The 17,046-nt window shown below is 42.1% G+C and overlaps 1 protein-coding gene across 1 annotated transcript in view; it reads right to left on the bottom strand.

Moving 5' to 3' along the window:
• MGAT4D (MGAT4 family member D) overlaps nucleotides 1–12,243 on the bottom strand; it is a 39,584-nt gene extending 27,341 nt beyond the window's left edge. Inside the window, exons 1-2 of the mRNA XM_075090526.1 lie at nucleotides 11,793–12,243; nucleotides 590–751 (exon numbers count right to left, since the gene is read on the bottom strand). Coding sequence (XP_074946627.1) covers nucleotides 590–751; nucleotides 11,793–12,150 — 520 coding nt within the window. The 5' untranslated portion in view covers nucleotides 12,151–12,243. The remainder of the gene's footprint in view (nucleotides 1–589; nucleotides 752–11,792) is intronic.
• Nucleotides 12,244–17,046: the final 4,803 nt, after the last annotated feature.

Below are 17,046 nucleotides of genomic sequence, written 5' to 3'. Positions count from 1 at the left end.
TTCTCAACTCCCAGGTTCTGGCAAGCACCCAGCTGTGCGTGGTCTGCCTGCTGATATGAGACTGTGCACCCACCACACACACCTCGGGGCCTGGGGTCTTCTGGCAAGACGGCAGAGCACTCATGGCCAAAAAGTCCCCCCCAAAAGTCACTCCACCTGGACATGAGGGGCGCCAGGACCATAGAACATCTGAGGAGGTGTACCTGCTTTCCAGGTTAAAGAAAGCTCTAGTATTTATAATGGTGTAGCAGCATAGTAAAAGCTGGTAAAAATAGCTTATTCAGTACTCTGTATCTGGCAGCAAGACAGGGATAAGCACGTAAGAAACTCGATTAGCAATACATACAGCTTTGCCACTATGACACCATTGCAGTCTATGGTGTCCCCTTTTTTTTCTCTCCTAATTTGTTTAGTTACTAACTGATCCTATTTAAAAAGGGGCTACAGATTACTTCGCCACCCTTTTTTTCAAGTAGAAACTTCTACCTAACGCTAATGTAACCAAATCATTTTTCTCCCCACACCAGTGATAAACATGAGCGCACAAAACCTTGAACCGTTAACACAGTACATTTTTATATGTACAAACCTGTATGATTTGTTGTCAAGTTCATTCTTCTTGCAACTACACGTTTAATTTCATCTAGGGCACTGCTCAGTTCGTGTGATCTTTTTTTACTTTCCTTTTCAGCATACAATAGTCTTTGCCGAAGTTCCAGCAACTCGCTTCGGTACCTGTCCAAGTCATTTCCTGCAATGAGAACACAATTTTTTTTTCAAAGAGGTGAATTATATGATGGAATAAAGAGAAAGTTTAAGACTAGGAGACAGTCCTGAAGAAGACAGGACCAGATGTGTATAACCATTAATAAAAGAGACCACTCAAAGTTTATTCATGGAATGAAGAAGTCTGGAGGAGTATTAAGTAGTACAGTTTAGGGAGCACAGCTGGGTAAAGGCTTGCAATTGAACATAGAATCATTAAGGTTGGAAAAGACCTCTAGGATCATCAAGTCCAACCATCAACCCAACACCCCCAGGCCCCCTGAACCGTGTCCCAAAGTGTAACATCTACATGTTTTTTGAACACCTCCAGGCATGGTGACTCCAGCACCTCCCTGGGCAGCCTGTTCCAATGCCTGACCACTCTTTCAGTAAAGTCATTTTTCCTAATATCCAACCTAAACCTCCCCTGGCGCAGCTTGAGGCCATTTCCTCTTGTCCTATCACTAGTGACTTGGGAGAAGAGACCAACACCCGCCTCGCTACAACCTCCTCTCAGGTAGGTGTAGAGAGTGATAAGGTCTCCCCTCAGCCTCCTCTTCTCCAGGCTAAACAACCTCAGCTCCCTCAACCTCTCCTCATAAGAGCTGCTCTCCAGATCCTTCACCAGCTTCGTTGCCCTTCTCTGGACATGCTCCAGCACTTCAATGTCCTCCTTGTACTGAGGGGCCCAAAACTGAACACAGTATTCAAGGTGCGGCCTCACCAGTGCCGAGTACAGGGGCACGATCACTGCCCTGCTCCTGCTGGCCACACTATTCCTGATACCAGCCAGGACGCTGTTGGCCTTCTTGGCCACCTGGGCACACTGCTGGCTCATGTTCAGGTGGCTGTCAACCAGCACCCCCAGGTTCTTCTCCACCAGGCAGCTCTCCAGCCACTCTTCCCCAAGCCTGCAGCGTTGCATGGGGTGGTTGTGACCCAAGTGCAGGACCCAGCACTTGGCCTTGTTAAATCTCATACAACTGACATGTCCCATCGATCCAGCCTGTCCAGATCCCTCTGCAGAGCCTTCCTACCCTTGAGCAGGTCAACACTCCTGCCCAATTTTGTGTCATCTGCAAACTTACCGAGGGCGCACTCAGTCCCCTTGTCCAGATCATTGATAAAGATATTAAACAAGATTGGCCCCAACACTGAACCCTGGGGAACACCACTTGTGACCGGCCACCAAAGAGGAAGGTGAGAACAAGAATATGACATTCGTAATAAGAAAAAAGTCAGTGAATGAGTTGCAGGGGAAGGTGCTATCCAGTAAAGCCAACAACATTTTTCACCAAGTGATGAATCTTGATGACCCTTGTCACATTGAAGAGTGTAATTATGTAATGGCTTGTCTTTTGTATAAAATACTATTAAGATTAAAATACATACAGTAGGGTATTCAGTCTTCATCTATGAGTTAAAAAGCGCCTGGAATACATGAAGAACTATTAGTAAAGATGGTTATTTGAACGCCTGGATTTATTTAATTAAATAACTGAAACAGTGCTCTAGATTGAAGGATACCTTCAAAATTTATAGCCCACCTTTGATGAAATACTCTACAATCATATCGCTATTAGAAGCACTGTACTCTCAGTCACAGCTATCAGAAAACTTTGCTGTCCTGCATAGTATTCTCAGATAACGTCAATGTTATGTTTACAGAAGATACACTTTCCTAAGAAGCAAGTACTCTCAGAACTTCTCAGTTATCATGGACGATATACAAGACTCATACCTGTCAGTGCCTCCACTGCCTCATTGCCGCAAGAATAAAGACTGTTAGACTTATTGAAATTAACGTAAGGCAACACTTCAGTAATGTCACTCACTTTGCAGTAAAGTAGAGGGCAGAAGAGGACTTCTACTTCATTTTAAAATGTTTTGTAATGCTGCTTTTTTATTGGGCAGGGTTTTTTGTTCTGGTTTTGGGTTTGGTTAGTTTTTGGGTTTTTTTTAGACGAACGCTGTTATTTAGACACTTCTCCCATTCCATTTGTGGACTGTGCTGAGTCCCATCCTTAGCAGGACTCACTTTCTAGGACCCATCACTGCTCTTTCATAGCAAGAAAGTGATTCCAGATAGAGCGTCAATACATGTAAACACAGTGGAGATTTACCTTGCAATTCCAAGCCAAATTCAGAGGTATAAACTAAAGATACTGTAATGGATGTGCATTTTTCTTTAAATTCCAATTGCCTTTATGAGAGGTTAGATAGCATCAAGTGCCAAGAAAAAGTGCAGGCTTAACCTGCAGTAAAGTTCCACATGTTCCTGGGAAGATGCAAACAACAAAAAGCCAAGCCCACAACCTTAGGATAAATACATATTATCACAGGATGGAACTTACTGCTTTCAAAAAGGGAATCAATCATTTTGTAATGGAGGTGTTTCATAATTAAATGCTGGAAAGTGTTGCTCCACTGACATTTCCAGTGCTGTAATACCATAAGATTTTGCTAAACCAAATGAAAATTCCCCTCAGTACAACTATGTTATAGGAAGAATCAGTAAAGAAATTGCAGGTGAATAACAACACTGTAGTCCCTCTCTTTACAATTCAGCCATTCAGCGTCAGTGTGAATCAAAACTACTGGTGCCACTACCAGGCTGACATTTTGGCAAGCACCAAGTAATTGTCATTTTATTTGTTGGCTTACAAGTGAGCCTACCAAAATGTCACAGATGCCTCTGGCAAATAAAAAGTCCACACTCAGCTGTTGCTGAGTGCACCCAAAGAAGCTGGCATTTGTGATTGGCCTTATCTTTTTCTTCTGGTCTGAAGAGGGAAACCGTATTTTTTAGTGTTTTGGAACTGAAGCCTCTGTTCGATTAGTAGAACAAGACTCTCAGTAATTGCTTATCTCACTTGATTTTGGCAGCTGGGGAACAAGGGTTTGACAAAAGGAACGTAGTATTCACTCACCCTTAGCAAAGAATGAGTTTGTTATTATAAACATATGGTTCGAAATAGAACATGCAATGCCTAGGTGTTATTAGACCGTATATAAATGAGTACTATTAACTATTAGTAAACCTTTGGCAATAAATGTGTGTTCAGAAAGCAGAACTAAACTTTTTGTATTTTTCCATATAATAAGACACTGTCATGAACAGTATTCTTACTGATATACTTGTAGCAAGCTAAGAAGATAAAATTAGAAGCATTATGAAGGTAAATACTCTAAATATTTAAGTAGTCATTATGTTTAAATGGGGAGTGTGTGTGGGTGTGTGTGAGTAAACTGTTGCACTTTAAGTGTCTAAGGATTTACACAGAACTAAAACAGCTGCTTCCAGTGGCTTACTGGGAAAGAAGCAGACAGGGCATTTTCACAAATACAGCTCACACTGGCAAGGAGGGCCAGAAGGGAGCTTCGGCTGTATCATGAAACATTGTCTGACCCCAGCGATAGCCTGGCTTGGCAACACCCCGTCTACCAGTGGTTCCATCAGCAATGGGGAGTGTCAGGATAAAACCAGAAAATAGCGAGACAAGGACCTATGGCAAAACTACAAAGATTAAATGAAGGTATAGGCTTCTTTTCCCTGTGGTGAGCTGAAGATGAATCACCCTGCTGGGCTAAGAAAACCCTACTAGGAAATTTCAGTAGCATTATGTGGGCTACAAGCCAGGGGAGAAAAAAATCCAACAACCCGCCAGACTGAGTGATGGCACTCAAAGCTTTTGCAGTGAGTTTTCAGCTCTGCTACAGCATTTTCTCTGTTTACTACACATTGTCATATACACTTATGGCTACTGTAATTCTAAGATGGCAATACTTAAAATGGTTTTAAATGCAATCTTTTGTTATCTCCTAATAGATACATATATATATACACATATATATAACTTTCTGCACCGGAAGCTGAAACTGTTTAGAGATTAGTATTGTTTCTAAAGCAAATACTCATTCTGAAAGTCAACTGATTATTTCTCTTAGCTCCATGCACGCATACTTCCTATTATCATAAATGCTTCCAGTTTTATTAACAACTGATTTCTGGCAATATCTAAGAGCTGTGGAACAATTTATCGCTATCGCCTCCTAGAATTCAAAGAAAAAGAAAATAGAAGGAACATCGGGCATGGCAGAAAGGACGGAGGAAAATACCCTATAGTCTAGCCATGACCCTTGTTCCTATTTCTTAATTACAAGCTACATCGCTTAACGTACCCATGGACACTTTCTTCTAGAAACTGAATTTTGATTAACCCCCTCTTTAACGAAAACTATATAAGCACACTAACTGCAAGAGATCTTGTCATACTCCACGCTAGGAACCACTGCTTGCTGTTCAGGGTAATGAAGCATGTTAAACTATTGAGGCAGGCATGCACTAATAACTGTGGCGGTTTGTTATCTTCCCGTAACTGATCTAAAACAGAGAGACCTTTCTAAGTCTTGTTACATGCTTTGCAAGCCTGGGTTTTGTTCTGTCAGAGTAAGGAGGAAAAAAATCCCCCAAACAATGTCTCTGTCTTGGTTCAGAACAGCCAGTTCTTATGCAAACACTTAAGTTCAACAATGTGCTAAAGTCTAAGGGAGCACCTTTCCACGTAAGACCAACTTCCTGAATTTGTGCATGATCTTCAAATATTTTGTTTATAGCATTATGGCACAGAATTATTTGTGTCTCCCAATAGGTTAGAGACAGCCGACAAAAACTACCACAGAATCAGAAGCAGCTTCACCTGCACAGTGTACATTCACCCATTACGTTCAATGTTCATCAGAACTGGGGTGGCTTCAATCGCTGAGCTTTAAGCATAGGGCGCAGTATGTCTTAATGCATATCTTAAATCTTCAGGAGCCTCTGAAGTCAGTGCTGAGGTTGGTTTATTTCACACAGGTGAAAAGGGACTGTTAAATCAGCAGGTTAAGAAGCTTCTAATTGTTTCCACTCATCTGTCCTGCCTGTGGTCTGATGGCAACTGGGCTGCAGGGGCTATGGCAGAGGCTACAAGCAGGAGAAGAAAGATCCATTTCAGCCAGGCACAATTCTCACCCAGCTGGCTGAAACCTTTGCCCAGCTATGACACAGCAGTATCAAACACACAGGCTTGGTAAGCCAAAGTATGGGGTTTAACATGTAGCGAGGACTCTCTCACCATGTTTTTATAGCTCTATCTGTAGGCATCTAAGCAAGGAAAGGAACCAGGCAGCAGCATATTCTGCCCATGTGTCTACTCATCTTTGACAGTATCCACACCAGGAGCTTCCAGATAGCGGAGGGACACCACCTTAACCCAGTGACATCAAAGCAAAGCAGTGTGTCAGAAATTTGGGGGGGAAGTTAGTGCTCCTCTGTGCCCATACAGAGGATATACTAGGAAGAGAATCAGAATTGCTTTCCAGTATTAAAACAAACACACACACCCCCCTTACAAATCTGTCTTACAAAGACAGATCAAAGTTAAAAACTAAATTTTAAAAACACATTCAATTGTATAACGGACATGGACTTGCTATTGGGTTTGGCACAGAACACTTTTTCCTGAACCATTTACATACTGTATCTAACTGAAACAAACAAACTTGCTTCAAAGAAAATACAACTTAAGCTCTAATAGTATCCTCTTAAATGTTGGCAGACAATCCTCATTTTAGGTCTATATTAGAATGTAGTGAAAAGTGATCTTAAAACATTCAGCCAGAACATCTCCATACAGGAAAGCAATAGTATTAAAATAAATGGAAAAATATATCAATTGAATGGGTATTGCATGGTGTTAGCCCATAACTGGTATACTCTTGTTTTAACATAGTAGTGTTAGTAACATGATACAAGTTCTTAATGGCAGTGGAAAATTCTGATTTGAATATGGCCTTTATCAGATAAATAAAAAGTACTCATTCACTTCAAGCAATGGTTATTGCTCCGTTCTGGTTAGTATTTTAAATATTTTTACTGTTCTGCCTGATGTAGCAACAATCACTCATTTATAGGCACATTTAATTAAATGCCTAGCCACTAACTAAATTATTTCTGGATAAAACCGTGTTCCTCAAGACTCAGTGTGCAACATTAGGAGAGCGTGAAGGTCGTATGTTTACACTTGTTTAAGTACAGGTTGTGATGAGACACTGCACAGCAAACAAAGAGAGGTCTGAAACGTTCCCTATCCCTTTCTCTATGAAAGCCAACAGTAACTAGCCTTATTTTGTACCTGAATCTTTATAGGCTTTATGACTCAGTTCCTCTACTTTTGAGGACAAGGCAGACCCTGTTCTGCCTGAAGTAACTGCAAGGAGCAGCAGACTTATTTCAGTAAATTACACATTTAGAAGCCAGTAAAACGATGCAGCCTTTGTAAGTCTTGGATATGAATTTTGATATAAAATTTGGGATCAGTAAATACTAAGTCTTAAGTCCCATTTGAGGTTGTTGGATAGGGTTTTTTAACACCTAAATACAGAACTATGCAAACAAACTGAGTAAGCAATCAGTGGACTGGAAAAACTCTTCTCTTACCACAATGTGCATTTTACCTGCATCCTGACTGCATGTTGGGGCAAAACCTGGATGCGCAATAACCTCCGTATGCTCTCAATTTCACTGGAAGGAAACACATGCGTGAAGGCAAGGAGGGAAGATGCAGCCTTCGAGTCAACTGGGACAACAGGGGAAAATGGTGGTTAAATGCAGCCTAGCAGGCCTAGAGGAGGCAGGAAAACTGGCTTCTGCATATTCATAAATCTGGATAAGCTGTACTGGCTGAAATGACAACCGTGTAATTCAAGACTCCTTATCAAATCCGTCAATTTGCCACTATTTAGTTGAAGCTCTGAGCCAGAGTGTGCCAGTTGGGTCTGGACAGGAAACCTGCAAAGAACTCCATCACAACTGACACTATCTGCCGGGGAGCTGCGCTTGGGTGCACAGCAGGAGCAGGGCTTGGCCCGCCGAAGCAAAGCATCACACCATAGGCAGATGATCATTGGAAATAAAATAAATGTGTAATCAGCTGTTTGGGCTAGTGTGGACATTACTACACTTCAACTGCAAAAAAGCGACTTTCATCAGGAATACCTTTTTAACCCTTTGTACCCCTTTTCCTCATGAAAAGGTTTGTGAAATGAAAAATGTAGTATGTTAAATAATTTGATAAACCTTAAGTATACTTCTGTGAATGCAATTAAGGACAAACAGTTTCTCTCTTCTTCACCCCATCTCACAAGAATAACTAAAGAAATATGGGTTTCACAATGTTTGACTCAACGTGTATATATTAATATACTTAGGTCCTTGTGACACCATATTTCAGCATCACTTCCTCCTAGCTTCCAGACAAAGCTTAGTTTTAATTTACTTGGAAAAAGTATCCCACAAATTTAGGTGAAGAGGGCAGCAACGTGTTACAAATCAATTCAAAGAGATCTAATCCTGTAACGCTTAGAAGCAATATGAAGAAGCGCTGCCATGTGAGATGATCTGATTTACCTCATTGCTGTGACTTCTAAAAAATTCATCATTATCTAGCCAAGACACCAATGTTTCTTTTTATTCAGGAATAGTCTTTCCTCTAAAGACGCTTTATATAAGTCCAGAATGAGTTTATAATGCACTCTTGCCTTCTCTGTTAGTGTTTGTCAAGATTTGCTACCTCCTTATGCTTACTTTTCTATTCCTGTATACCTGTAATATTTCTTGTTGATTAATAGTTACATGGAAGACAGCAGCTAAAACTGTGTGAGGAAAAATCACTACATATATTGTAAGCTGTATACTACTTTCTATAACTACAAATCTATATGAAGAGTATTTATATAAGGGCAAATACATTCAGTCAGGCGAATTAACAAGTGGATTGTAACTCAGTTGCACAACAGTAGGAACATCTGCATCATCCTGACAGCAGCCTGTCCTATCCCCAGATGCAAACTGTTGGCTTCAGACAGGTTTTGCGTGGGGCCTGGGGAGGGACCAAAAAAGCTCACAGCATAACCATGCAGGATGTGGAACAGGTATTGCTACAGCAGCCCATCTGATTAATCAGTAATAGCAGCCTGTGTTCACAAGCACTCTAGAGGATGTTGAAGGAATCGCCATGCCAGTTTAGACAGTATCAGGCTTTGCTGAAGAGATGGTGGTTACCAATCATCTCAGCCTATTTAAAATGAAACCTCTGCTTATATTTATAGAGCAATGGAAAAAGTGACTATGAAAACATCTTTGCAAGGATATTTAAAATGTATATAATATTATCCACAATAGCTGAAGTCTAGTGACTTTGGTAGATTCTGAACTTTCATTTTAAAGTGCATAAGTGATGCAGGAGCATCTTCCCTGCCATGCCAGTTCAAGTTACCTGTACTTCAGTGAAGTCTCACAACTCCAAGTCAACACTCCTACTGCACAGAGTAGTTAGAAGCAGAATGAGACAGCCAATTATTTACTGCTATCATTGACAGCAAGCACATTTCAACTCAAATCTCTCAAGCTAGCTAGCCCCTTAGTGTAAGGTGTTTAAAGGTCACTGGCTTAAGCTATTGATTTTTATTTGCGCAGAAATCGGGACAGAGCCAACACCCAATTTACACTTCAGGTTAATACTCAAGGGCTGGAAGGCTCTGAGACTGCAGGCAGACTGGACAATATTTTACAGGGATGCTATATACTCTTCATATTATGGAAGTACTTAAGACTGCTAGTCTTGAGCTAGGATGCTCTTGTCCTGGTTGTACAAAAACAAAAAAAACCACCACGATTATTTACTATCCCAGCATCACTACACTCCGAGAAACAATACCTGGACAGAAACCAGAGGGAATACTACAGACTACTGCTGCTTAGTGCAGCATGCTGTAGTCAAAGATCAAGAGCAGCCTAAACGGCTTAATGGGCAAAGCAAAGAAGGAAACTGAAGTAAGCGGAGATTTAACAAATGGGTGGAAGAGAATGAGCCAGACAAACACATTTGACAAATGAGTAAAAGAGATGGGAGTTGACAAACTAAGACAGTACTTGATCTCTCAGCGACAGGTGGGATAAGTGAAAAGTGCATTAGAAAAGAAAGCAAATATTGCAGTTTGAGATGTGAGAAAAGCAGGAACTGCTGTAGTGTCCTAGGCATGTCAGCAGAGAGGCAAGTTCAGCAGCATGGAAGGAAAAAAGAGTGGTTTAGCAATGCCTAAGCAGAGATATCTGTTTTCAGAGAAAAAGATTAATTTCAAACTACCTTCTTAAATAGATACTCCGTGACAAGAGAGCATGAGTTTGTTTGCTCCCAATGCCTCTCTCTCTGTGAAAAAAAGTTACATACGGCTGTTCTTGGGGTTTTTTTGGTGGGTAGAAGGCTTCTGTCTTCTAACACCACTCACGAGGAAAGACTATGTTTCCAGCGAAATAAACTTAACATGAAGTCACTCACCACGTGCTGTTACTTCCTTCTTTAATTACTAGTATCAACTCTTTTATTTACACATTTGTGAGATTTACCAAGCTTAAGAGAGAATGTCTCTGAACACTGTATATTTACATTTGTAATGGTTAAAAGTTTGTTAAGTAAACAGGTGCTAATAATAATAATTAGGAAAATTATACCATCTAAGAATTAGTTACTCTGTTTACTGTGGAGGAGATGACACCTGTGGAAAGAGAAAAGCTAAAACAACACATATTTCCCCTCCCCCCTCAAAAAAAAACCCCAGAGCAAAACACCCACAGAGAAAGGCCAAAAAGAGAGCAGAATGGAAATGGAATTTCAGTAACAAGGAGTCACAAAATAACATGGTCATAGGGGTGGTAACTGCAGATAGGACAAACGCTTTCTTGCTACCATCTCTTGGTATCTTAGTTTCCTGAGACATGCCCTGCTTTTACCTCTGTTCCTCCTTCCCCACTACTAACAGGACTGCCACTGAGAAAACTGACAAGTGTTGCAAGATAAACAACCATGTAGTTAACAAGAAATTATGAAGGCAAGAGGATCAACACTGTCTTAACTCTATTCATTATTCCGTTGCGGGGCCAAGATCTCTACGGCCGCTTCTATTTGTTACAGAAACAATGTAAATAAATTAACAGCTAGTCCGAGTTCTGTGTTCATCCCAGAAATTACTAATTAGCTTTTTCTAACTCTTCTGTGTCTATAAAACCATGCCTTTTATAGAGGTATGTATAGGAAGCCCCTAAAGACCCACTGTCCCGCCTTTGCCCCAAACAAGCTGTCCCATAACAAGCCACACCTGCAGGCCTCAGAGGTACTCTTTGGAGAGACCTTCTAATTTATTTTTGGAAAATAGTATCAGTTTTATCTTTCCTATGTAGGCTCAGAGAATCTCAGATGTAGCTTTCTGTTGATGAATCCGATGTGTGCCACCTATATAACCTACTACAACGATACTATGTAATTTCAAAGTTTATTTAAAAAAAAATATTAAAACTCCGATTTTTTTTTTCTCTGGATTGAACATTGCATTCTGGTGCTGGGAACATACAGGTGGAGAAGTGAGCATACACGAGGCACAAACACAACTGCAAAACTGATAACTCTACTTTGTCCTCCCCGAGTAATATTAAAACCAAAAACTCAAAAAGTGGCAGCCACGGCGATCACCTTTAGGCTTGCTCTTCCCATCCTAACGCAAGATGCTTGTTAGCAACTTCTACTAAAACCGTTTCTTCAATTCGGGTTGGTTTTGTTTGTTTAACCGGGCAGGTGTGACCCAGGAGTCCAGCCCCGCGAGCTGTTAACACGAGGCCGTGACCGAGTGCGGTAACCCACGATCCTAGGGAGCGGGCGGGACCCGCAGCCGCACGCGGGGACGAGCCTCCCCGTCCCTCCCTTCCCCAGGGCGAGCCGGGGGCGGCCGGTGGGGCAGCCCCCACCCCCGGCGCCCCTCCCGGCCCGGCCCGGGGTACCGGAGCTCCGTGGGGGGACGGGGCGGCCGGACGCCTCCCGCTACCCCCCGCCGCTCCGGCGCCACCGCCCATGACAGGCAGGGAGGCAGCAGGTGCCTCCCGCCCTTCGCGCCCGGCGGGACGGGCCGCCCCTCGCCTCGCCCCCCGCTCCCACCTTGTCTCCTCTGCCACACCGCGTACCACAGCAGGGGGAAGGCGGCGCCGAAGCACAGCGCCGTCAGGAGAGGGCCGTGCCGCAGCCGCATCTCCCGGCGGGGCGCCGACCCGCACGGCCCCGCCGCCGCCTTCTCACCCTCCCGGCCGGCCGGCGGTTGCCCGGGCGGGGCCGGCAGAGCCGGGCGTGCCCGCTCCGCGTTACCCTGCCCGCCCCCTGCGGCCGGCGAGGGGGGCACGCCCCGGTACCCGGGGGGGGCAGAGCCGCCGTGCGCCCTGCCGCCGCCGGGCCGGCCCACCGGTCCCGCGCACATTCCCGCCGCGAAGCCGAAAGCCGGGGCAGAGGCCTGCCCTGGCATCAGCCCCCCGGTGCTGGGAGCCGCAAGTACAGGCTCTGTCTTTATAGCAAAAAAAAAAAAACCCGCCTAGGCTCAGCACTCGTGCAGGTACTGTTTAGCCCAAGTCACAACATCCTAATGGTTATGAGTATTTTGTTCATTTAAAGCCAACGGTGCATTTGTTTGCGTAGTGCTTGTAAGATAGTATCAGGAAGCCAAGCTGTGGCGTACAATGAATACATTCATTTAGCACAGTCAGCTAAAGAGGCAACGCTTTTCAGGTCATCTTTAAAGAAAAAGTAGGGAAAGCGGCTGCAAAATCTAACCTGATGAAAGTCTAACGTATGCAGGTGAAGGTACTTTACTTCTGCTGTTGTGCCCTGCTTCAGGCATGTGCCTTCCCGTGAGGGCAGGCACACCTCTCCCCCTTTTCAGGTCCTCAGCAATCCATAAGCAAATGAAAAATTAGTCACTGTTTAGAATTAATCTTCTACGACATGCTTTATAAAGCAAAGGAAAATCTTGTTTACAGGGCTTCCCAGAATCTGTTACAGGGACGTATGTTTTAACAGAACCTTTTTATGAGGAAAAAGGCCCTCCTTTTCATACCTAATGAGCAGGTAGTCAGTCAGTGGCTTTCACTTTGACATGTTCGCTACCTGCTCACAAACCTGCCCCCCCCCGCCATTCCACACCTGCAATAAAGAAAATAGTTTCCTGCTCTGTGTTGCAAAGACCTAAAGGACAACTTCAGAAATCAGCTTATACAAGCAGTAAGCTGATTGCTATCTAAACTGTTACCCATTTCCTTATCACTAGCATATATAATTTATTACGTTATTTACCCAAAGGATATAGTATTTTATATGACTTGGTTTATAAAAATATGCTTATTATTACAGTACCTCTTCTCTCCTTTTGTCTATTTGTTTACTTAACAACTGCATCTCATCTTCTACCAAAACCCTACATGAGAATGCCGGAATGCGAATGCCACCTTTATGTGCCACCTTTTATACTACCAACAGTATAACTATGTCTTTTTTTGGAAAATCAGACCCCCCCAAACTGTACATCGCTGCTCTTGAGAGGATAATGCAACCTTCCAGTGTTTGAACGATGACATGGATGGGTTTACTTCTCTGTTTAGTAACTACTTCGAATTATAAATGTTATTATTAATTAATAATGCAGGAGACTGCTAGTAGCCTGCATCAGTATACAGATGGAGAACTAAAATTCTGAGTATGGCTCCACAAATCACCATGAAACCTCGAGTTAGACCTAACTATCCCTGATCTCTACTCATGCACCCTAAACCTCCCTCTTCCTTCTGTTCCTGACTGTGTCTTTGATATTTTTACTGAAAAATCTTCTTTAAGCTACGCTTTGAATATGTCTTTGTAAGCATTCATGTTAACCGATGTGATTACGATTCAGTCTTCTCATGCTGTTGCCTCCTCCTCATCAGTTCCCCCTCCAGGTTAACAAACTACTTGGTGCTCAAGGCACTGCTTTTAATGGAGGATCAGTGTAGATTTTGGCACATTTGCAGTAAAACAGAGATTTAGAACTAAGAGGAACAAATAAACATTAAAGATAGTATACATAATTACTAAAATGCCTTTTAATTGACTGGCCAGTGTTTTATCTGGTACAAAGCCAAAGTGAACATGTAAATGATGTGGTCAAGCAGGAAGGCTACTGAATACAAGAACAACAGAAACCTAGCACACACTTAATTTTAGCTTATTTTCACAGCCAGTAAGGAAAAAAGAAAAATCACATATTTCCAGACACTAATAACAAACCTACACACTATACAGGGAATGTCTGCAGAGATTGCCACTGCATGCATTAGATGTTCTTTATTAAGGCGGACTGTAACACAGATGTGGTTACTCAGCCATGCTGAGTTGTGGTGATCATTTACTTAATGCTGACTTCTTAGCCTACTGCATTAACTTAGGATGAGGTAGCGCATTAAGTGTTCCTAAAAAAAAAATCAAAATACCTAATCACTGAAAATGTCACGAACCTCCACTGCCTTGGGACCCACTTGCAAACAGGCCCTCTTACTTGCTTCATATTTTCCTACTATCTCCCTCCCAGTGCTCTCTTCATATGTTATTTCACATGCTCAGAACTATGTACAACTGGAATAAGATGTGCAAGGGTTTTTTTTGCGGTTAAATGTTTCAGACCGTTCCACCTCCCAGCATTTTTGGCAACCTGATCATCTTCAAAAATACCTTATAGAACATGTTGCTGAGTGATCTCTACTACTTACACTAAGCAATTCACTGAAGGAGCTCCATCGAGGCAGCTTATATGCAAGAGTTTCTAGGCTTGACCTCATGCTTTGTAACTGAATGTCTTTTCTTGCTAAGATGACTGTCTCACGTTTTCGATACTGTTTTCATACACCTGCGTGTAAGCAAGAGTAGAGATAAGCAAGATTAAAATAAATATTTGACAAAATACAGACTCATGGGTAAAACAGGTAATGGGTTATTTTGCACATGGGTTGCAGTTGTCCTTCATCACAAGGGTACACGAACAAAGAATAGCTACCAGTAACAACAGGTAATAAGTCACTGCCATGGAAAATTTTCTGAGTGCATAGAGATTGAACTGATATTGCTGGTTAAAGTCCCCTTTTATTTGCCCTGCCGTCACCTAAGAAATGTAATTTTAAAAGGTGAACAATAGGTCATTATCTTTCCTTCCACCAAAGTCTCTGTGAAGGTAATGCTGGAAGGCAACTACTGAACACAAAAAGAGGAAGTTAGACCTTTTCTTCTTAAGCTACCCCTTTATATTTTTTGACTGTCCTAAATTAATTTATTAATTGACTGAATATGATGATACAGAAGCATCTTGCGTGATTCAAGTACTACCATTTGTGTAAAATCAAACATGCTCGCTGCTGGATCACTGGGTTCTGTAAACCCAATGAAGCTTTAAGTCGAGTGTTTACACATGCTTGTTACACACTGAAAAAGATGATCGAGTTTGGAACCTAAAGAGAAATTAACACATCTGAAATCACCAGGTTTGGTATAATCACCTTTATCTCCTGCCTTATTTACAGTAAATAAACTCTATATCTTTTTAATAAAAAGTTATAAAAAGCTGTGAAAAAACCTGTCAAAAATGCATGCTTCAATATTGTGCACTGTACGTATTTATTGTAACAGTAAAGTTTAAGGTTGTCATAAACCAAGATAGGACTTGGAACAAATTCCAAAACCTGTAGTAGAAGTTGTTACTTTGGTTCTTAACAATCCATACAAAAAGGATTGTCTATTTAAGCATAAATAACAAAAAAAGAATTAATCATATTCATATGAAGCTATTTAATCTATTAAAGGAAAGTGAAACTCTTGAAGTGATAGGAAGGTTTTATTTTGGTGTACATCAACAAAAGTCTCATCGGCTAGAAATGTCCCTGTGTTGTTTGCATGGACCCACGCTTTAAGGATGCACCTGCTGGACTTTCTAAGTAATTCCGGTAGCTCGTGCTCCTAATGAACCATCTCAGAGCAATCCATGCATGGGCGTAAGGACTGACAGCAAGGACCTGACCACCCTTCCATTTCTTCATGTTGTTGCAACACCTCCGCATTCCCAACATCAGACTCCAACACCCTGCATGGCTGCTGAAACCAGGATTCTCTTGATGACAAGCTTTCAGCCTAGCTGTGTTTAAACACCGCAGCAGCAGTGCTCTGCCAAATCATCAGGTGGGAGGTGCAATCTTTTTTTTCCTGACCTGGATGATTTGCTCAGTTGTTTCCCATACAAGCTAAGTGGGAGCTGTAGCTTATGCAGGTCCTACAACACCAACAAAATTCTTCCTTCCAATTTCTTTTATGAGTGCTTAGGCACCGGATCTTTGATATTTTTTCAAGCTATTTTCTGGTTTTTGGCTATCTTGGACTGACTTACACATAGCTAACGTTATAGAACCATTATGCCATCCTGTCACCAGGTAAAAGTACTTTCTAACAGAAAGAAATATTTTTTTAGTTTATTTTCATCCAGTAGCACTCCAATGCTTTAAAAGTCAGCTTACTCACTTAAAAAGTTGCACTGAAAAAAACAACCACCAGCTGCCTCTTAACACGCACCATCTCTCCTCATAGTTCTTAACAGTAGGAATTGAATCTGCAAACAATTGATTTTCACACATCAGTGATTCCCCCACATGAAACTCTGCACTCCTATGAGTGTAAATATCCAAAGGGAGGGTGCCAAATGCGTTGGTCCATCCTCTGAAATGATCTGTGGTACACAGGCCACCAGACCTGCTGTGTGGCTTTTGATTCCGTGTAAAAGGTACTTCAATTTCCTCACATTAAAAAAAAAAAAAAAAGTATCAGAATGTGGTCAGGCAAGTCTGTCAGCTCCCTTGCTCCAAATTTTGCATACGGAGGAACAGCAATTCCTGCCGCTGTCCTCAAAGAAACTGCTCAACCCATGTTTACTGAAATCATCATTAATTATAATACAATGGAAGTACTGACCGGAAATAAATGAAACAGGCTGAACCTCCCTTTAGCAATGGCAAAGCAGGATCCTTGGCAAAGTGCTCCTCCTTAAAAGCATCTAGCCCAACTAAATTTGTAGCGTCTTACTGATTAGCATTACCTTCAGCTATAGCACAGGGAAGGAACAAGCCTTCAAGCACAGTTTCATAAACACTTAAAACAAGCACAAGCTATCCCCAACCACATTTTGCGAGGTGTCATGGCCGAGTTGACAGCGCTAGCTAACTGTACTCACACACGTTTATGTCCATAAAGTAGTAGTGATGCACGTCACTACCTACTAACCAACTAACCTAGTAATGCAACAGTACGCGGATCATTGGGGCAGCCGGGCTGCCCATGCCGATTCCCCCAGTTAGCACTG

Source organism: Phalacrocorax aristotelis, chromosome 4 (assembly GCF_949628215.1).
Source record: "Phalacrocorax aristotelis chromosome 4, bGulAri2.1, whole genome shotgun sequence".
NCBI classification, from domain to species: Eukaryota; Metazoa; Chordata; class Aves; order Suliformes; family Phalacrocoracidae; genus Phalacrocorax; species Phalacrocorax aristotelis.
The sequence above is the reverse complement of the archived record's forward strand: the minus strand, read 5'-3'. Positions and strand labels throughout refer to the sequence as shown.